This window comes from Podarcis filfolensis, assembly GCF_964270895.1.
Source record: "Podarcis filfolensis genome assembly, chromosome: 1".
Taxonomy (NCBI): Eukaryota; Metazoa; Chordata; class Lepidosauria; order Squamata; family Lacertidae; genus Podarcis; species Podarcis filfolensis.
In genome coordinates this window covers 68177337-68200635 of record NC_139604.1, presented here as the reverse complement: position 1 = coordinate 68200635, position 23299 = coordinate 68177337, and the positions used below count along the sequence as shown (strand labels likewise).

At 43.8% G+C, this 23299-nt stretch overlaps 1 protein-coding gene across 1 annotated transcript in view; it reads right to left on the bottom strand.

Annotated features, from left to right (window-relative positions):
- The window catches only part of IPO7 (importin 7), a 42324-nt gene extending 26133 nt beyond the window's left edge, over positions 1-16191 (bottom strand). Inside the window, exons 1-2 of the mRNA XM_083597832.1 lie at positions 15845-16191; positions 457-538 (exon numbers count right to left, since the gene is read on the bottom strand). Coding sequence (XP_083453958.1) covers positions 457-538; positions 15845-16144 — 382 coding nt within the window. The 5' untranslated portion in view covers positions 16145-16191. The remainder of the gene's footprint in view (positions 1-456; positions 539-15844) is intronic.
- Positions 16192-23299: the final 7108 nt, after the last annotated feature.

Here is a 23299-nt window from a genome sequence, read left to right as displayed (position 1 = left end):
CCTGCTGTTATTCCAACAGTCAAATTAGTAATGCATGCATCTCAAACACAATTAGCTTGAAGAGTCTGGTATTATCCCAGCAGTACTATTTCTAGCAAATAGGTTACTTCAGCTCCCATTATGTACTTTTTAAAGAAATGAAATGGCAGAGGATGAGATGAACTTTCATCTCAAAATATTAACACACCACTGTCATGTAATCATAAGCACACTGAAGACACAGAGCTTTGTATGGAGAAATATGTATGTTAGTTCTACCACTGTTGAAGGATGACTGGTAGTACAAGTGTTTTCCCCCACCAAAACACCCATACCTATTTTCTAAGACCGTATGGGTTCTGTTCATATTATCTAGGTTACAACAGCTTTAAACTCTACTTATCATTACGTATTTTTGCCCACGGTCAAATAATATTAGCATACATACTATAATAAATAAATAAAATCAATACTTGCCTGCCTGTCTTACTGGTAAATCCAGCTGCTCCGACATAGTGATTTGAAGGAGAGTTGAAACGAAGTTCACTGATTTGTGAGCCTGTAAAGTAAGTGAATACGGTGTAGTCAGATGTCAAAATAATTTGTGGAAACCATTACAAATAAAGCTTTGTAGTTTTCAGAGTGCTGTATGTTCTTCAACTAAAGCTAGACAGCAGGAGGTGGGGGCCCAACTCTTTAAGAAACAGCACCCAGAGCCTCTTAGCAGAGAGTTTCCCCCCTCTTTCATTTCCTATGGGTGTGCTTCCCTTCTGTTTTCCTCCCCCTCCCACTTTCCCATTTGGGAGAAGAGATGCCTATCACATTTAATGCCCTTTACTCTGGCATAATCTTATTAAGAGCTGCTATCTGGCTGCGTGAGATGTTATCAGCTTTAACACAGGAAGTGGAAATATATGCATCACTTTCTCTTGCTCCATTACCTGCATTTTCTTCAAGGGTGTGTAATAAAGATCATAGAATCAAGGCTACTTAACCCTTTACCACTCCACTGTAATCTCAAGTGGGATGTTGAGCATGCTGTAAGTATGGTGTTTTCCCTACCCTTTCAGTGCATGCTTCTGAAAAAGCCTAATCCATAGAAGTGATTTTGAGAATGAGACTAAGGGTAATAATGTTGACAGACTAACTATGAGCAGGTCAAGCAGATAAGGAACTCTTGGCTCCTTCCCTGAAATCCGAAGCTAAATCACAGACCATCTTCCCACCAGGCTGTTCATTTTCCATGGGTGTGGGTGAGGGTGTACAGTCACATGGTACACACTCCTTCAGATGAACAGAGTTGTTCTTCTGGCTGAATTTACCAATCCTTCATACTTACATTGCAGAAGGAAGTGAGTTTGAGGAATACAAGCATGCTCCCATAAAATAATACAGTAGACTCACAACATACCGTATTTTTCGCACCATAGGACGCACTTTTTCCCTCCTAAAAAGCAAGGGGAAATGTGTGTGCGTCCTATGGAGCGAATGCAGGCTTTCACTGAAGCCTGGAGAGCGAGAGGGGTCGGTGCGCACCGACCCCTCTCGCTCTCCAGGCTTCAGGAAGCTATCCGCTAGCCATGGGAGACCCAGCTCTCCCACGGCTAGCGGAGTGCTGCATTAATCCCGAAGCTTGGGGCGTGCGGAGCTCAGCGCGCCCCAAGCTTCTGGGTGCCGGCAAGGTCTCCGCTAGCCGTCTAGCGGAGACCTTGCCGGCACCCAGAAGCTTGGGGCACGCTGAGCTCCGCACGCCACAAACTTCGGGATTAGCGCAGCGCTCCGCTAGCCGTGTCTAGGCTGCGGATGGTAGCCTGCTTCCCGGAGCGTTGGGCGCCCTGAAAGCAGAGCGCCCGGCGCTTCGGGAACATATCCGCAGCCTAGGCAGCCCTGCGGGAGGTCCCGCAGGGCTGTCTAGGCTGCGGATAGCAGCCTGCTTCCCGGAGCGTCGGGCGCCCTGAAAGCAGAGCGCCCGGCGCTTCGGGAACACATCCGCAGCGTGGGGAGCCTTGCAGGAGTTCCCCGCAGGGCTCCCCACGCTGCGGATAGCAGCCTGCCGCCCGGCGGGTGGGGCGCCCTGAAGCAGAGCGCCCCTCGCGCCAGGCAGACATCTGCAGCGTGGGGAGCCCTGCAGGAGTTCCCCGCAAGGCTCCCCAAGCTGCGGATAGCAGCCTGCCGCCCGGCGGGTGGGGCGCCCTGAAGCAGAGCGCCCCTCGCGCCAGGCAGACATCTGCAGCGTGGGGAGCCCTGCAGGAGTTCCCCGCAAGGCTCCCCAAGCTGCGGATAGCAGCCTGCCGCCCGGCGGGTGGGGCGCCCTGAAGCAGAGCGCCCCTCGCGCCAGGCAGACATCTGCAGCGTGGGGAGCCCTGCAGGAGTTCCCCGCAAGGCTCCCCAAGCTGCGGATAGCAGCCTGCCGCCCGGCGGGTGGGGCGCCCTGAAGCAGAGCGCCCCTCGCGCCAGGCAGACACCCGCAGCGTGGGGAGCCCTGCAGGAGTTCCCCGCAAGGCTCCCCAAGCTGCGGATAGCAGCCTGCCGCCCGGCGGGCGGGGCGCCCTGAATCAGAGCGCCCCTCACGCTGGGCAGACACCCGCAGCGTGGGGAGCCCTGCAGGAGTTCCCCGCAAGGCTCCCCAAGCTGCGGATAGCAGCCTGCCGCCCGGCGGGTGGGGCGCCCTGAAGCAGAGCGCCCCTCGCGCCAGGCAGACATCTGCAGCGTGGGGAGCCCTGCAGGAGTTCCCCGCAAGGCTCCCCAAGCTGCGGATAGCAGCCTGCCGCCCGGCGGGCGGGGCGCCCTGAATCAGAGCGCCCCTCACGCTGGGCAGACATCTGCAGCGTGGGGAGCCCTGCAGGAGTTCCCCGCAAGGCTCCCTAAGCTGCGGATAGCAGCCTGCTGCCTGGCGGGTGGGGCGCCCTGAAGCAGAGCGCCCCTCACGCTGGGCAGACACCCGCAGCGTGGGGAGCCCTGCAGGAGTTCCCCGCAAGGCTCCCCAAGCTGCGGATAGCAGCCTGCTGCCTGGCGGGTGGGGCGCCCTGAAGCAGAGCGCCCCGCGCGCCAGGCAGACATCAGCCAGCCCCACAAGCTCGGGGGACAGCAGGGAGGCGCAGCGCCACCATCCCGCTGTTCCTCGACCTGGTTCGGTTTCCCTGACCTGCTTTTGGGGGGGAAATAAAGGGAAAATTTTTTTCCTTTATTTCCCCCCCAAAAAACTAGGTGCGTCCTATGGGACGGAGCGTCCTATGGTGCGAAAAATACGGTATGCACATTTAACTTGCACACATTCGGCTTTATACACTTGGCAAAAGAAAAACACTTTACAAAATTAAGGAGGAGGCAGAAAGGGGACAGGCATTGGGGGGGTGGGGAGACTTTGGCAATCCTAACCACAACTGCACCCAATGTGTTTTGACTACATGTGATTTTGGCTTTATGTGCTATCCCTGGAACATAACCCCCCACATAATTTGAGAATTGACTGTACTCAAGATTTCTCTACCTCCCACACAGCATGTCTGGAAAGATGGCAGCTCAGGAATCCTTCTCCTCTACCCTCTATTACAATTTGATTTTTGAGCTGCAGACTATTCCTTCTTCCCCTCCACATTTCACAAACAAAGGTGCTCTTCCCTCCTTCCTGGTTTGAGAACACTGTGCCTGTGGCTAGGACCTTATCTCTATCTCAAGAGCATGATACTCCACTCTTATGAACCTGCCAATGTTTATTAGGAACATGCAACACAAATCTATGCAGAATGAATCAAAGTTGAGTTTAAAGTCCTAGGGTGTGTGTAAGAGACAATTCCTGCTGTTCACTGCAAGTGACTTACACACTTGTAGTGCCAGGAAACATTTTGTAAGCATGCTATCTTCCTCCTCAACAAATTTATAGAATTTAAGATGAGACTACTAAAAAGAGCTTGAACAACAATTTAGGAAACCAACACAATCTTATTCTTGATGGGGTGGGGGAAGTCTCAGACTACACCTATCAACCATGAGTACTGATTAAGAGATCTTGTCACAGAGGGATATTTGCTTTAGAGGAACATCACAGAAATGGAACAAACAAACAAACAAAATTTCACCTTGCCAACAAAGGTCCGTATAGTTAAAGCCATGGTTTTCCCAGTAGTGATGTATGGAAGTGAGAGCTGGACCATCAAGAAGGCTGATCGCCGAAGAATTGATGCTTCTGAATTATGGTGCTGGAGGAGACTCTTGAGAGTCCCATGGACTGCAAGAAGATCAAGAAGGATCTAGGAGTCTTGGTTGACCACAAACTTGACATGAGCCAACAGTGTGACGCGGCAGCTAAAAAAGCCAATGCAATTCTGGGCTGCATCAATAGGAGTATAGCATCTAGATCAAGGGAAGTAATAGTGCCACTGTATTCTGCTCTGGTCAGACCTCACCTGGAGTACTGTGTCCAGTTCTGGGCACCACAGTTCAAGGACACTGACAAACTGGAACGTGTCCAGAGGAGGGCAACCAAAATGGTCAAAGGCCTGGAAACGATGCCTTATGAGGAACGGCTAAGGGAGCTGGGCATGTTTAGCCTGGAGAAGAGGAGGTTAAGGGGTGATATGATAGCCATGTTCAAATATATAAAAGGATGTCACATAGAGGAGGGAGAAATGTTGTTTTCTGCTGCTCCAGAGAAGCGGACACGGAGCAATGGATCCAAACTACAAGAAAGAAGATTCCACCTAAACATTAGGAAGACCTTCCTGACAGTAAGAGCTGTTTGACAGTGGAATTTGCTGCCAAGGAGTGTGGTGAAGTCTCCTTCTTTGGGGGTCTTTAAGCAGAGGCTTGACAACCATATGTCAGGAGTGCTCTGATGGTGTTTCCTGCTTGGCAGGGGGTTGGACTCGATGGCCCTTGTGGTCTCTTCCAACTCTATGATTCTATGATCAAACGTATCCATTCTTAAGGAAATCAGCCCTGAGTGCTCACTGGAAGGACAGATTGTGAAGTTGAGGCTCCAATACTTTGGCCACCTCATGAGAAGAGAAGACTCCCTGGAAAAGACCCTTATGTTGGGAAAGATGGAGGGCACAAGGAGAAGGGGACGACAGAGGACGAGATGGTTGGATGGTGTTCTCGAAGCTACAAACATGAGCCTGACCAAACTGCGGGAGGCGGTGGAAGACAGGAGTGCCTGGCGTGCTCTGGTCCATGGGGTCACGAAGAGTCGGACACGACTAAACGACTAAACAACAACAACAACGGCTCCAAGGTTTGCTTTAAAAGTTTCTCCAGAGAGATCAGAGGGGAAATTGTTCTTAAAAGTCCTGCTACAAATAAATGGGGAATGGCAGCAGGGAGAATGCCCACAGCCACTCAAGACTGGATTTAAAAGGGGACATAATAGTAGCACGCAGATATTCAGAATCTCTAGCCCTATAAACACACACAATTGGCAGCAAATATTAAAAAGAAAAATACATCTCCAAGCACCTGCCTGCCCCTTTTTAAAGAAGTCCCAGCACTCACTTTAGGAAAATCACAGGTTGAGTATTGAAGGAGGGGAAGAGTATACAGATCAATGGCTATAAGCCTAAGCCCTTAGTTTCATTAGAGTCCAAACTACAATGATCAGCCCTCTTGCAACAAAGGTGTCGGCTGTAGTGGAAACACGGGTATCTTTTGATCGTTGTAAGAATTTTAAGGTCTCAAATATAGAATAAATATTAATATCCATAAATGCATACATATATGGTGAATTTAATACATACAGTGAGTCTTTTAAAAGAGGCCCCGTGGAACATGTGTACTCTGTATCCACAGGGCATCTTTTAAAGGACTCACCATGTACATATTAAATGCACCATATACACACACAAACACCACGTGTCTGAAATAGTATGGGAGAGCAATCCTGAAACCATTTTGTCTCTCCCAATTAGCTCAAATATTCCTCTGCACTAAGGGAGGCAAATGGAGAAAGCCTTCCCATTGTCTTTTTGCTTCCAAACAAAAAGGCCGCATTTGTGTATGAATAGGGTGAGCTTCTGACCTGGATTCAGGAACTAAAGTATTGACCATCACAAAAGAATGGCCAGACTGCCCAGGTAGTGCAATCAGTGACTATTATCAGTTATCCTGGCAGACAGGATTTCTGCTGTAGACCGCCTCCTTCTGTGATGTATATATGATGTTTCAGGGGGGTGGTCTTGGACTACAGGGTAGACAATTTCAAGTGTCTATACAAGGGCTTGTGCACCACTGTTCAGGGTTCTCCTCCATCCTGCATGTGGTGAGACAGAAGTGCCTGGAGTGCTCTGGTCCATGGGGTCACGAAGAGTCAGACACGACTAAACAACTAAACAACAAATATAAGGGCTTGTGCACCACTGTTCAGGGTTCTCCTCCTTCCTGCATGTGGTGAGTGGGGACCCTGTTGCAACAGTTCCTTTAATAAAGATCAGGCTTCCAAGTCGCTTTGCTTCTCAGTACAGTATACTGTGGTTGGCCTCTGTTACTTTCTCCTGCAGATAGGGAACCTTAGAAGGGCTCTATACGGGCTCTGGAATACCCTATAAGGGAAAAGCAGCAGTTTTTTCTTATAACATGGTGTTGTGACCACTACAGCTGTCACCTTTGCTACAAATGGACTGATAAATCAACAACTGTAGTTAGGTTCTAATGAAACCATTAATCTGCATCTTTTTAAATACCAAAATTAACCATCCAGGAAAAGAAAATATAGAACTGGAAGATCACCTTCTGCCACCTAACACTGAAGAGGCCTTAGCTCTATATTTCATTCACATTCCATTCACCATCTAAAATTCATCTCCAGCTTTGCTAGAGTAAGGACTGCCATCAGTACTCCACTTATGTTCTCTACCTTACAAGTGTTAAAATTAGTGCTAAAAACAGATCTGAATAATTGTCTTCTTTATTTTTTATCTTACACCATGGAAGGGCTATAATTCAACAGTAGGACATCTGTTTTGCATGCTAATGGTCCCAGGTTCAAGTTCCATCATCTCCAGATAGGGTTTGGAACATCCTTTGTCTAAAATGCCAGAGAGGTGCTGCAAGTCTACTGTAGAGAATACTGAGCTAGATAGATCATTTGTCTGACTCAGTATAAGGCAGCTTCTTAATGTTCCTATTTTTCAAAAGAGATTAGTAGCTATTGCTTCACCATATCATGCTGCAACCAGAAATCCCCTTTTCAAGCAGGTACTGTCTAACCCAATTAAATCTGCACAATACATATTCCATTCTATTGCAAACTATATATTTTGGTTTTTCATCACATTCAAGAATATGTCGTCCTTCTATATCATTTTTTCATAACATCTAGCCTGCTGAAGAGTTCTGGTGAATTTGAAAGATGCTCAAATAGGCCTCTATTTTGGGTCTATTGCAGGTGTAGGGAATTGTTGGATCTCCAGATGTTGCTGAACTATATATTCCATCATCACTGACTATTTGCTATGCTTGCTTGAGCTGGTGTGAACTGTAGTTCAGCAATGTCCAGAGGGCCAGAGGTCCCTGACACCTGGTTTAATAGATCAATAGGGTGACAACTTCTTCCTTCTCTTACTAGAGGCATGTATAGATCAGTAGATTCTACTGTACTGGCAAGAACAGTTTCTAAAACAGAATGATTTTTTCATCACACCTTCCAAAAGCACCATTCGCCCTCATTGTGTGTATGGAGAAACTAGGACAACTCATTGTAAAATATTTTCCCTTTAACCACCAGACAAAGCCGAGTCATCTTAGGAGCCGATTACAAATCCAAGTTGTTTGAACATAATGAACTACTCACTGGTGACTCACTTTTAGTTCACTGCCAATATAAAAAAAATTGGCATAGTGACAAACAGGCATGACATAAAAAGAAACCTATTCAGCAGAACAGCATGAACCCAGAACAATCTAATCTTGGTTCAAATATGCTACCTAAAGAGGTGTGATATCATCATGCTACTGATACAAATTTGGGAAAAGATGCATTAGCTTTAAGCCAACCACTTCTCTTTAATAGAGGATGCATTCATTCATCAGACTTTGTTGTTGTTTTATTATTGTTACTAACTTAAGACATGAAGTCTTGGTAAGTCATAACTGAGAGAAAATGAGACAATGCTTCTGATCTGAACTGCATGGAAATATTGCTTTCTTCCAAGGTGCTGCTTTACTTAACTTGTTAGAATTATAATCAGAAAGACTGCCCTTGTAAACAAACTGCAAGGCTGGAAAATGCAAACACGTTAAAGCAAGAGGTGCAAAATGGCATGCAATGGATGCTGTTAATTTAGGAATTCAGTTCAAGCAAAAAGGTGATATTGTATCATCTGCTATTTGTGTCTGTGTACATGAAGCTCTCTCATTATAAAATGCTTAGTAAGGTACAATTACAGCCTTGGCCATATTAAAAGTTAGGTATTTTTATTAATGTAACTTCAGGCAGACTTTGGTATAATCACATTTTTTAAAGAAAAAATAGTTTTAACTATATTGCATATAAACAACATGCCTGTCTAAAATTGGAAAGCTGAAAACAGGGAATAAAATGGAAGGTGGAAACTTCTTTGAATTTCAATCAATATTTCCATTCTAATCTTCTGTACACTTGTTTTTTCTAGAACATCATGAATGCTTGCGAGATTTCTGTGGATCAGATTCCAATTTCTAACCAACATTCAATATGGAGACTACTTAATTTTTCAAGGTTTTCTTTCTCATTGTCCCATTTTTCACTCTTTCTCCTTCTTCCTTCCACATGCTGATTATTAAGCATCCTCAGAACAACTGCTGTAATACAAGTGTCCAGCAGCATTTCAAATTGCCACATTTGCGTATGCTTCCCTTCCTTTATACCAGCCTTTTATTCTCATAATCAAAGAGAGAAAGACGTGAACAAATTGTGGCTTATCACTGGTGTGGCACAAATTACATCATAATGCAACCAATTGTCTCTCTTAGTTCATCAACAGAGAAGATAGTGAAACTTCTCTTATAAAACCCTTCCATGCAAAAGCTCGTGTTACACTAAGTTTTAAAAACACTTCTTAGTTTACTACACAGGTAACTTGCATCTTACAGTTATTTAACTTATAAGCTTTGCATGAGTGGGGAAGGAATAAATAATAAACGGAGAGCAGAGGAAAAGCACTATCCATTTATTTATTTCCACCCACCCACCCACCTGTCTGGCAGCATCTAGTGGATAAGTTTGGGAAGGAGGCATGTGGTCTCTGGAAGAGATCTAGAGCCCTCCCTCCTCACTCCCAAAGCAGGGCAAGCACTTAAATGACTTTGCAAAGGAAGCGAGAGGGTTCCCAAAGCTGGGCAAGCAGTCCTCCACATTGCAGGGGGCTTGGTTCCAGGGGTTCCTGGCTTTACACATTTTTGTGTATATGCATGGACCCCTGGAACCAAACCCTTGTAAAAGAAGTTACCTGTATTGTACTTCTTGGTTTGCTATTACTGACAAGAACCAGAACTGAAATGCAATGATGTCTGAAGGCAAGAATAAATCCTACATATTCAAGTCCTTCAAATAGGTTAATACAGTATGGTAACAATGGAGGGAAGCTACTTCCTAAGACTTGCCATTTCATATTGCATTGTTATTCACATGCGTGCAGAAGAACCTGAAACTAACTGAAAAATATTTAACATTTTAAAGAAAGCCTATTTATCTTGTTTAAGAGTAAACAAGATAAAACACCCTGCCTTGTCCTCAAAATGCTGTGTCATGGGCATGACTTCCTAGTTGTTTAAGAGCCAAGGAATCCAGTGACATTTCTAAAATCTATGTTTGCTATGCAACCTTATTAACAGAGTTGTTCTTCCCACTCCACCGCATGTTACACTACTCTTTCAGGAACTAAACACAATTTGAAGTATTATTTCTTATCAAAGTTCACTTACTCAAAAGTTATGTAAGATCATATTTAATGTTTTAAGCAAAGCTTAAGCCACACAAACCACTTTGCTCACTCTGGGTCATTCCAATTTTACACCAACATAATAGCTATAACACACCAGCTTCCTAAAAATAAAAAAGAAGCTCAAACACAGGCAATCTAAAAATATTTTTCATAATTTGGTAACATACAAGCAAGTCACTTAAGCCATAAGAATGTTTCAAGGAAAAGGCATTTCAACTAAACTTCTTTTATAAAGAGAATGGTAAAGTAAGTGTTATTAATATGTTCCTGTAGATAATAGAAGGTGGGATACTACAAAAAACTAAAAGAACCATTATCACTGCTTTTAGTTGCCATGGTTTACTGACATTTTAACTAAGCAACAAAAAACTACAACAGATTTTTAAAGGTTCTATTTTAGCATCTTTTGATGGCAGTAATCACTTCAAGTCATTATTTACTTCTTAACACAGACCTCCAAAACCTTTAAAAGGGTTAGAATGTCTGAAGATAGGGGAAAGAGGAATGAGATTATTAGGATGCATTCTTCAACTAGAAATCAGAGGGATTACTACTAATAAGCATTTTCTTTTTCTAGTTTGAAGAAATCTGGAAAACCAAAACAAATGTATAATTGCTTCCTAGGTATTTTTCTAAAGTTTGTGGAAGAATTAATAGTGACCTCTCTTTCTTCCACACTAACATTTCACCAGGCAAGCAAAAAACAAAAACAAAAAACCCAAACAAACAGCAAAATAGGCATAAACATTTAAAACAAGATTAAATGCAACTGCATTCTATCCAGCCACTAGCAGGACAGGAGGGAATCTAGGACCCAATGAAGAATGATGGTGCTTCCTGTCTCCCAGTAGGAAACTAGGCTGTGGCAGTACACATAAAGGCAATTTTGGCAGCTGTCACTAGCCCAACATTTTGTGGAGGCTGGAGATAAGCTAGGAGGGAGGAGGAGGAGGAGGGGTTAAGAAACCTCTGCTCTCTATCACTGAAGCTTTTCTTCTTTAGACTAGGTCCGTATAGTAAAAGCTATGGTTTTCCCAGTAGTGATGTATGGAAGTGAGAGCTGGACCATAAAGAAGGCTGATCGTCGAAGAATTGATGCTTTTGAACTATGGTGCTGGAGGAGACTCTTGAGAGTCCCATGGACTGCAAGAAGATCAAACCTATCCATTCTTAAGGAAATCAGCCCTGAGTGCTCACTGGAAGGACAGATCCTGAAGCTCAGGCTCCAGTACTTTGGCCACCTCATGAGAAGAGAAGACTCCCTGGAAAAGACCCTGATGTTGGGAAAGATGGAGGGCACAAGGAGAAGGGGACGACAGAGGACGAGATGGTTGGATAGTGTCTTCGAAGCTACAAACATGAGTCTGACCAAACTGCGGGAGGCAGTGGAAGACAGGAGTGCCTGGCGTGCTCTGGTCCATGGGGTCACGAAGAGTCGGACACGACTAAACGACTAAACAACAAGGAGGACACATTACACTGGAGAAATCCAGTAGCTCTCAGAAAGTAATGTGCTCTAGATTCCTTACATTGTAGGACTCTACACAATATGCAAAAATTAGCATTTAATTGCTAACAAAAGGCACACTCCACAGCAACTATATGAATCTTGAAAACTGAAGAACAATTCTCAACACTTACTTACAAGTAAGTTCTGCTGAACTCAATGAGGATAATGTCTGAATAGGCAGACACATATGAAGCTGTAATATAAGTTATATTTAAATAAGACCGCTATTCACAGTACACCACTATGCACTTCATCAATAATCTTAAACCGGGGTGGGAAGCCTGTGAACCTCAAGATGTTGCTGGACTACAACTCCCATTATCCCTGACCAATGACCATAATGGTTGGGGATGATGGAAGCTCAAGGGTCACAGATTTTCCACATCCTAAACTTTGAGACTTATGTATTGCACATCTGTTTAGCTACCTATTGCATTTATCTCTCACACTTCAACTAAAGAACCCAGGACAGCATTTTAACCTCACAACTCCATAATATATGTATGTATGTATGTATGTATGTATGTATTTCATAAAACTTATACAGTATAACTCCTGACTGCAGAAAACCTCAAAGTGATTTACAAAAAGAATGATATACGTTAAACTGATATATAGGTGGCAGTCAGTCAAGCACTAATGGCAGAGTGGTAATTTTCCTCATTCAAGTCCAATACTTGATACATGGTTTTCAACCAATGTGCAACCAGTCCAGCAATGGACACCCACTGCATTCCAGCTGCAACTGTCTACTGCTCAGTTGTTGTTGGCCAGCTGTAAACTTACGAGTTGCATCCAACACTGTCAGAGCCCAAGAATGCACTTCTGCTGATGCAAAAAGATGTCGCAAGCCTCTCCTCTCACTCCTGCCCTCAAGATCTACTTGAAAAGTACTTGGGGAACCCTCCAGAACAAATTATGGGAGCACAAAGGGGGGGAGAGGAAATGAAGTCATACAGCACAAGCAGGTGTGCATTGCTGAATTTCACCTTATAATTTTATTTTGCTCAAATGTGATGTGATGACATGACATCTACTCCAATCATATATAAAGGGCTGTTTAGTGAAGGCCTGTGGCTCAGTATTAGGGCACATGTTTTGCATGAAAAAGGTCCCATACTCATTTCTTGATGTTACCAAGCATGGCCAGGAAAGACTCTGTGAAACCCAGAGCGCTACTGTCAGCCTGTGATATAAGATTGAACTAGATGGACTAACACTGTTGCATGATATAAGACTGCTTCCTATACAGTATTCCTATGTTAAGCAGCAGATGAGAGCCCATTTTTAAGAGTAAGATGGTTAAGGTAACTGAACCCTTCATTGTACGTGATCAGCTACCTAGTTCCCATTACTAAGAGCATATTGGAGTTTCGTTTTACCACATATAAGCATAACTCAAAGATCCACAAGCACCATAGTTAGAACCTATTAATATCATTAAATACTGAAAGAATTACTTATAACAATAAACGACCTAATATATGAACAAAGCTCTAGTCTAGGGTCAATGTACATTTTTCAGATTAAGACTTATTGAACAAAGCATGCACAATATACACAAGTCTTTTTATTTACCTATATTGATGGACACCTCACAACTTTAAGAATAAAAAAAATCAAATGACAAGAAACTTTCCCAAAAAACATTTTTAATATATACATGAGAAAAAGGATAAAAAGTTTCAACCTGTATACACAGTACTTCTCTGTAATCTTTTTATTGGCATTATTTATCAGGACAAACATCCTGAACGAGCATTTACTGTATATAAAAGACCTACATTTGAAGAACAATGTTGTTAACGTTTTGCCATTACCTATAGAGCTCAGACAAGAGGCGAGGACTTTGCTATTTAAACATATGCCAGGAAAACTATGGGCTGTTCATTCAAAATGATATAATGCAAGTCTGATTAAAGCTTACAATATAATATCATGTTTCAATGCACAAAAAGCAAGTCTAGACCATTAAGTGAACTGGTACCACTTCTAATGCAGTATTTCACTCAATTGTATCACAATATTTCCTCTGGCAAAAGCTTCAAGCTATAAGCACATTTTGCACTTATGCTGAATATGATCATAATTCCAAATTTCTGCTTATCACATGTTGTGTAGCAGCCATACTAGTGATCTTTTTGATACTACAATATTAATGTGTATATTACTTTTGTTCAAAAAACCCAAAATGTTGCATATTAGCCGTAAATTAGCATATTTTCCAGAACTGTATGGAACTGTTAGTTTATTAATTCAGTTTCATGCCACAAGCAAATTACGATGGAACATTGGAAGGTGTACTTTTTTTAACCTATGTAGATAAATAGACTGAACATGTTTGTTCACAAACAGCAATAATTTTAAAACCACAATATAAAAATAGACCTAGAAAAGCAGCTTTCCCCAATTCCTCTTGAAGCCATGACACAATCATTTCATTTTCAACACTGCAGGCTACATGACCACATCTGTTGACAAGTCCAAGCCCCAGTCTTAATTGGTCAATTAGTATGTCTCTTTTATACCTCCATAGTGATGTCACTTCCTACACTTTCTGGGTTCTAAAACCATTGTTACCTATGGTGACTCAGGTATCGCCATTCTACCTTTCCAGAAAGAGTGATTTACCTTATCATAAATCACCTACATCTGTTCTGAACCATGTGTGTAGTACAGGCCAGATGACCTATTGCAAACCAAAGAATATGAAAAGCATAGCAGACTCTCCTAGTGTCAGCAATACAATACAAGCTGCCACTGAAAGAGTACTACCATCCTCAATTATGTGACTGTTGCCACATAGGCCCAAGTCAATTCAGATAAGGTAGTCAGTCAGCCATACAAATATATGAGGAGATAGCCCATTTGGGCATAATTTTACTGTCTGTATGAAGCCTCCTTCCATTCTAATATTTAAAATGTAGGTCTTTCAAATGTTTCAGTAGTGTACATTCATCTTCAGTTAGCTTAATCGATGGAAAACCAAGGGAAAGCATTGTGTGCAAGAAAGTCCCACAATGTGCCGAAAACAGTCTCGTCCACCGTTCTCCTGCTGCTTTCTGCAGCCTCAAAGCTTTCAGGCTATGTTTGGAAGTTGTCTGTTTAAAAGAACACCACACTTTTCAAAGCAGGCACCACGTTTTTGAAATTATACCAAACATTGGCATCTAGTTAGTCTTTATTCTTTTAATAAAAATACTGTAGTTTGAAATGCCATTAGAAAGTCCATCAGCTGTTCACTCAAACACACAGCATCATACTGATGTTTTGTTACTCCTTTCAATTTGAGAAGCATGTTAACTAGTTTATGAGTAATAGTAACTATTACTCCTTAGGAATTATTTGAGAAGACTTGTTTTGGTAAAGAGTAAGTTTCTCTGGCCTAACTAGATTTCAAGCCTCAAGGGACATCCTGAACAGAAAGGAGCCCAGAAACTGTCCCAAATGCAGTTTCTGAGTTACTAAGTTCGCTAACCTGCAGTCAAGCTGACAGTTCGCAGCTGAAGTCTGTGTGCTGCATTACTTATGAAACCATTTAATTCCAAAAGCCTTAACAGGCTTTCCTTTCCGATCACTAGACCGTCTCAGATCTCTTACAGGGCTCTATTACCCACCAACCTCCTTTCAGCTTGCCTAACCTAAAAACTCAGAAGTTGCGCCCATATATGGGCTAACAGCATCCTAGGCTACCGCTTTAAAAAAACCACTTTTCGAAAGGGGCAGTTTAAAAACTCCGTCGGTGCCACGATCGGGCGCTCCTGCCTCGTTGCCCAGAGGCGGCGGTGGCGGCACTGGAGCGGCTTCAGCCCCTGCCACGCTTCCCCCTGGGGTGGAGGAGGCTGCCATGTGCCTGAGGACAATGCTGGAGGGAGCGCGAAGGCGGCCTGACAGCGGGGCCGACCACGGGCAAGGCCTTCCCTTCCGCCCCGTCCACACTTCGTCAGCAAGGCCTCTCCGCTCTCCCTACACGCCGCCTACTTCCCTCTTCCTGCCCACGTTTCGCACAAGGCAGCTCGGCGCGGCAGGGCGGCTCTCCTGCTGCCACCGGCCTCCTCCCGCAGCAGCCCCTCCGCGTGTGCGTGTGAACGGGGAAAGTGACACGCGCGACAACCCAGTTTCACCCCCCCCTCCGGCCAAGTTTCCCTTCACTCCGGAGCTTGGAGGTGACCTCCCTTGTACCCTTCACAGGGCTCCCCCCGCCAGGCTCCCTTCCCCTCGCCAGACCCACCGCGCACGTAGCCTTCCCCTCACCCCGCCCGGCCCCGCATGGCTGTTCCTCGGCTCCCACGCCCAATCTACCCTCCGTCGGCGCCTGCGGGCCTAGGGCTGCCTCCTGCCGCCCGCCCGCCCGCCGCCCGGCCTGGTCGCGGGGGTTGCCCCTGTTGGCGCGCTCCGCTCCCGCCCCGGGCCGGGCCGCGCTGGCGCCTTGGCCGCTCACCTCGTTGAGCTGCCTCTCGGCCGTCTCCCGCAGCGTGGAGTCCATGGTGCCCCGCAGGGCCTCGATGATGGTGTTGGGATCCATGGCGGGAGGGTCGAGGCCCGGCGAGGCGAGGCGACGCGGAGGAGAGCAGGGGCAGCAGCGCCGCTCGATGCGCACATGGACCCGCCGCTCCACAGCGGCAGCCGGCGGCGCGAAAGGAGGAGAGACGCGCCAAGGCCCCGGATAGAGCTGCTGCTCGCGGCCGCTGGGAGGCCCGACGCCTTCCGCTCGACTCTTGCCGCCGCCGCCGCCGGGCATCACGGGAATTGTAGTCCGTTCGGAGCGCTTCCTCCCAGGCCCCCCGTATGCCACTCAAACATTGGCCGTGCAGAGGGGGGAAACGAGGACAACGTGTAACGTGTGGATGCTACGTGTGTAGAATAAGGATCAGGAAATATAGTGGTTTCACTGGTTCCATTAGTGCAAATATAAACGACTCTCCCTTGTATGTTTTCGGATAAGGCAGATGCGAAGGAGGGTGCTAAGAGGCAGCAAAAAGTGATGGACCAAGCCTTGGAGCTGTCCGCCCGCGTTTTCTACTGCTGTAACGTTGGACAACCAACCGTCAGCATCCATGCGTGGTATTGAACACTGGCCGCATATATGCAAACACAAGCTATTAACGTCATCAATCACCACTATATTCATCCTATAGTGTTTTTATGGCTATGCCCAAGTACATATTCATGGTTTTATAGTCTTGGGTAATCAAATTCACCCCAACGCTCATCCTACTGATTTGCAGCCTTTTTGACCTGTTATTCTCCCAAAAAAAGATCCAGTCAAGCTGGAGCCTGCAGGCCAAATCATTATGTCCTGCACCTTCTGCGGGCCAAATTTGATAGGTGGGCAGGGCCATCCTCATGTCAATCAGACAAATGTACAGAGTGCAAATTGCCTTTCAGAATATTCTACATTAGCTAATAGGTGGCTTTGGGGGCACTTTAAAAGGGGCTTTGCAATGCCTGACAGTCAGCTGATCTGTGCGCATATATATATATATATATATATATATATATATACACCTACATACATAAAAAGGTAAAGGTACCCCTGCCCGTACGGGCCCGTCGTGTCCGACTCTAGGGTTGTGCGCCCATCTCACTTAAGAGGCCGGGGGCCAGCGCTGTCCGGAGACACTTCCGGGTCACGTGGCCAGCGTGACGAAGCTGCTCTGGCGAGCCGGCACCAGCGCAGCACACGGAAACACCGTTTACCTTCCCACTATAAAGCGGTACCTATTTATCTACTTGCACTTAGGGGTGCTTTCGAACTGCTAGGTGGGCAGGAGCTGGGACCGAAAGACGGGAGCTCACCCTGCCGCGGGGATTCGAACCGCTGACCATGTGATCGGCAAGCCCTAGGCGCTGAGGTTTTACCCACAGCGCCACCCACGTCCCTTATATATATACATATACATACATATATATATATATGATATCAGGCACTCACAGCTTGGCAGAAATGGCCTCACAGGCCAAAATGGGGAGGCCTGTGGGCCAGAGGTTCCCCACCCCTGCAACAACTTGTCCCTGAGATCACTTTCAGCAGCTAATTCAATGAAATAAGTCTGTTGTTGTTGTTGTTGTTTAGTCGTTTCGTTGTGTCCGACTCTTCATGATCCCATGGACCAGAGCATGCCAGGCACTCCTGTCTTCCACTGCCTCCAGCAGTTTGGTCAAACTCATGCTGGTAGCTTCGAGAACACTATCTAACCATCTCATCTTCTGTCATCCCCTTCTCCTTGTGCCCTCCATCTTTCCCAACATCAGGGTCTTTTCCAGGAAGTCTTCTCTTCTCATGAGGTGACCAAAGTACTGGAGCCTCAGCTTCAGGATCTGTCCTTCCAGTGAGCACTCAGGGCTGATTTCCTTAAGAATGGATAGGTTTGATCTTCTTGCAGTCCATGGGACTCTCAAGAGTCTCCTCCAGAAATAAGTCTTACTACCCCTCAACCTGTACCTAATTTAATTAAAAATCTGGCCTTCCAACCTTTGTAGATTATATTGATTGTTAATTTTATTTAAGGTTTTGCTTCAAAAGATATTTGCAGATAATTCATCTGAAATTAGCAGAACATGACCTAGTTTCTCTCTTGCATGGTTTGCCTGCAACACTAAAACATGGTTTGTTTAGCTTTACCATGGTTTGTTTGTTCCTAACAAACAACAGTCATAAGCCATGGTTTGTTGTTGGGTTATGAACCTTGGCTTGTTCCATCATTTCAAGAGCATATGAAATGGAAAGAGAGACAGAGCTGCACTTGAACTTCAGATGTGCCTCAGTACAGTCCTCCCAAGATTTCTTCCATTAAAGTTTTGGAGTTGCAGACCTCCTAACCCATACATCAGGGGAGCCTCTTGTAACACATAACTCTAGTCTCTGGGGTTCATGATGTACATTTTCTAAAACAATTTTAATATATTCAAGAATTATTCATTCAGGTCAGTTTAATATGTAAAATCTGCTGCCAGAATAATCTCCTACAATATTTTCAGTTTGAATAGGACTTCCTGCTACTCAGAGTCTCACCAGTTAAGTGTTGGAAGTAGGCAAGTCTTTTGCAAGCGATGAGTCAACACTTAGATGAACTTTAAACAGTCAACAGACTAATGCAAGGAGGGAGGAACCAAGACAATGAGAGCCTGGGGAGAAACAGCATGATGAAAGATGAAAGAGACAGAGGAAGTATGTAATGAATGTGAAAGTATAGGTAGGAAATTATTGTAGTATAGAACAGAAAATAATTATATGTAAAATGCTTTGCTTTGGTATAATTACACCATAGATAAAAAAATCTGGAACAATTAATACAAACAGTATTTGCAGATCATTTAAACATAGAAAATTAGTTACTGTTCAAATCATATAGAAGTCTATCTTATTCAGTCTTTTGAGAAGTCACCTTGCATCTACCTATACCACATTGTGAAATCTACCCTTTTTATGACAAAAAAGATGAAACCCAAAATCTTCATTGTGTGGAGGTGCGGTGTGCACAATCTCACTCTCCACTAATTTGGAAAGGGGTTCTTATGAAACACTCCACTTCCACATCTATACATTGAGTATCCTCCTCAGGCACTTCCAGTTCTGTAAATTATTTGTCCTTGACACTAAGTTTTCCAACAGCCTATCTCTCTGCCCTTCTTCCTTGCTGTATCCCTTCCTGCCTCTTTACTCCTCCAACCCAACCATAGTTAGCCTCTCAAAGTCTCCTGATATGTTACTCTGCCTATTACTCCTTTGTGATCCTTACACATAAAATATACAGTACGTACAAGAAAATATAACACCTTCCAGAACACCTGTGTGAAACCTCTTTTATTGTTCATTTTAATATTTACCACCTTGATAATGTTAGGTTGAATAATATTTTTATTGTATTTATTTATCAACATGAGTTTGACCAAACTGCAGAAGGCAGTGGAAGACAGGAGTGCCTGGCGTGCTCTGGTCCATGGGTCACAAAGAGTCGGACACGACTAAACAACTAAACAACAACAACAACATTATTATTAATAATAATATTATTATTTACATTCACAAACCTTGTAAGTACGGTAATTTTGGATATAATCATGATGTTCCTTGTAGTAACTAAAGATGTTAGGGGGACCACCCAAAAAGTATGTTTTTTTAAGAATACCCTGAGTCCTTCAAAAGTCATCTTAAAAGGATCAGAGCAGGAGATGAAATTGTAAATGATAAAATTATTATTATTATTATTATTATTATTATTTTAAATAAATAAAATAAACATAAAAAGTTCTCTGCCTGAAGCCCTGGAGAACCACTACAGTTGGAACAGACTGTGCTGGGCCAAATGGCCAAATATTCTAATCCAGCAGAGGGCATCTTCCTAGGTTCCTATAATGCTAGATGGCTCAGATTTGGGGATTGCTGTCAGCATATCCAGCCACTCACAGGAGTCTCTTCTTGCTTGTCCAGTCCCATTGCTTGGGACAAGAACCATGTGAATGACTCTGTCTGCCCTGCTCTTCAAAAGACGACACCAGAGGTCATTCAAGTGTTGAGGCAACATCTTGGTTTGTGCCTAGCCACGTACTGTATCTTCAAAAGTTCTACTTTTGAGATAAGTTCCAGTGAATTCTGATATCACATAGTTGAGGGTTTGTGGTTATTCCCCTTTCTTCAACTGCAAGAAACCACCATGGTTCTGTTAGGAACCAAAGTTAAAATATCCAGATCAAAATAAATATCTGACCTGCAGTGTTCAAGATGAACGCACAGATTTCATGCAGATCGTTGCTTGTGGGGTGAAATTAGTGCAGTACTCATAATCTCCACACCACCCTCCCAAATAAAACACTAATCCTGTTTAGCAGCTAAGTCCACAGTGGCTTTTCATCCTCACATTAACTGCTGTAAGTGACACTATGCGCTTTCCAGGACAGACCTTTGGGCTAGTTCTATTTACTAATCTCATTATAAGAAATACTCCATCAAGTGTTGGGAGTATTCTGCTAGTGATAATTCATATGTAACTATAGTGCTCTTTTACAATGGAAAATACCGTAAACTTCAGACTATCAAAGGAAGAAAGTTAAAGTAGAGGAAATAAGGGAATTAAAGTGTGGAGAAACAGCATAATAAAGAAAAAAGCAGAGACAAATTAATAAGAGCATATATGGAGAGGAATTAATCTATCATAATTGCATAATGCAATTTTATTTACTTTGAACTAGTGTGTTTATACATCAAAATGATTCTTAAATAATAAAGAAAAGTGGAATTTACAGATAATTTGGAATGATCAACTCTTTTAGCCTTTTAGCTGTAAGCTCCATTTTTAAACCCTTGCTGATTTTATCTTGTCTCTACAGAAATACCTTTCAATAATTTAACATTTGTAGCAGGCTTCTTCAAACCTGGCCCTCCAGTTTTTTTGGCCTACAACTCCCATGATCCCCAGCTAGCAGGACCAGTGGCGAGGGATGATGGGAATTGTAGCCTCAAAACATCTGGAGGTCCGAGTTTGAGGAAGCCTGAAAATTTTGCAGGAAGGTTCTGCAAGACAAAAAACCTGCTTTAAGGGTAGAAGAGTTGTAACTCAAAATGTCGGTCTTTTGAACCAGACAGATACATTTCACTGAGATATCAAAATGTAGTGGGGAATCTAATTTTTCAGTTGAATTAGTTGAATTAGAGGCCTGATCATGCATCCCACTTTCTCCTATCAATGCCAAGAATGACACATGCCTTTGTTTCACTAGTCCTTTCAAGCGGCATAATTCAATGCCACTATTCCAACTACATAGTGTCATGCCATGAAAGGGCCTCATGGCTTCCTGCAGGATCAGATATTCTGGTGATGGTGGTGCTGTTAAAAATATAGAAGCATAGCCAGGAAAAAGGTAGCAAGTGGAAATCTTAATTATCTCAATAGGGATTAAACTGGTTTACATTTTCATTCAGTTTGCTTGAGGATCAGGTAGTAAATCTATTGGTGATCTATTTTACTGAAGTAAAATTTATAGTTTAAGATTACTTTAGATTAGAACTTATTCCTGGAACATTGATACTACTGAGAACAATCACTTCAGACTGAATCGTCAACTATAACATGTGCTGAAGCTGTTAGTCTTTCAGCTTGTACTTTCATTTCTGTTTGGTATACCGTAACAAAGATACAGTCTTAAATAACAGAAGACCCAATTACCAAGTCTGATCTAATTTGCTACAAGGTATTATTAGGCAGAGAAACTTTTATACACAGCGTATGTCACTTTTCACGTTTAATTTAATCACAACTTTGTTTGTAGAGCCTAGTGGGGTGTGTTCACAGCTAACAGTTTACAGAACTGTAGCTGGAAGTGCCCATACCACTATAGTCATCGTATTTAATAATGTGTTAAATGGGCACCGAAAGATCTAACAATAGTTCCAAAAGAAAGAGTTGTTCAGCGAGAAGGTCCTTGATATCTGCTTTAGCTCTGGTGTGAAGATTTGGGGAACTCTCATGGTGGGGTATCTGTCTGCATACCTAAATCCACTAGAGTGGAACCACAGTTGTTGAACGCTTCGGAAGCCGAACAATTCAGAACCCAAATGCCAACTACCAGGAAGTGAATGCTTCTGTTTTTGAACATTTTTTGGAAGTCGAACTGCTTCCTGAGAGTTTTTAAAATTTTTGCTCCATTGACTTTGCCGACCGGCAATTGCGCCTCAGTTGTTGAATGTTTCGGAAGTCGAACAGTCTTCCGGAATGGATTACGTTCGACAACCGAGGTTCCACTGTATATTGTTCGCTGTACTCATTTTGGAAGGTACTATAAATGAAGAGAAGACTGTGGAACTATGCAGCAGAAAATAGAGAAGGGGTGGCTAACTTGCCACCATAACCAACTGTCAAAGATGGTTGGCAGCTGAAGTCCAACAACATCCAGAGGGTGACAAGTTAGTCACCCCAGTCTTATTACCTCTCCTTCTTCTCCCTTCTTGACTCCTCCCCTCACTCCCATATTAAAGCTTTTGAGTGAAGGCTGTTAAAAATCATACTGTGCATGTTTGGCATGCATAGAACAAGGAAACATCCTGCACAGGACCTTTAATTCTGAATGCCCCTAGATGATGCTGCCAGATTACATGGCTTCAGCGGGAACATCTTATGATTGTGGCAGTTATGGTTTAGTGGTGTTTGATTCGGTCTTACTGAGGTTATTCAGCTCTAGGTCTGGTCAATGCTTGGATGAAATACTTTCAAGGAACCCCAAGTATGCCACCTTGAGTTCAGTTTAGTGGATTGGCCAGCATTTTGCTGACGTGTCCAATTTGACTGCCTGCTACATCTTGTTATGAGTTGGGGAGGGGTAGGCTACAGTATATGCCTGAGCCCTGCTTCTATTTACTGGATCCAGCAGAGATTCAACTGCTGGAAAAGCCAGGCCAGTCAGACAATGGCCCGTGGGCCTCCCTCCCTGGTTAGTTAGAAAGACAAAAGGCCTGAGGCAAGCTGGGAAGCCAGAGAGACAAAGCAAGATGTTTTATTTCTGTTCAAATCCAAGGTTGTGGCTATGGGAGAAACAAGACCCGTTTGGGGTGCTAATGCTGTGAACCCCTCCATCGTAGGCTCATGTTGTATTTATGTAAATAAACTATATTATCATAAAGACACCACAGTCTCCACTGTCCCTCATTCCAAAGAAACCGAAGCCTGGAACCCTTAGAATCTCACACCGCTTGGAGCAGCATGAAACAATATTAACATTATAGACATTCTGTAATGTATACAACTTAGAGGCTAATTCTGCTTTTTGAATATTTGAATGCACTTGGCCTTCAGTGTTGTGTTTCACAACCCACAGACAGATATGCTGCATAAGGTTGCCATATTTTAAAAAATAAAAACCAGGACACTTCAAAAGTTGATATTTTTTAAAGCAAACCCCC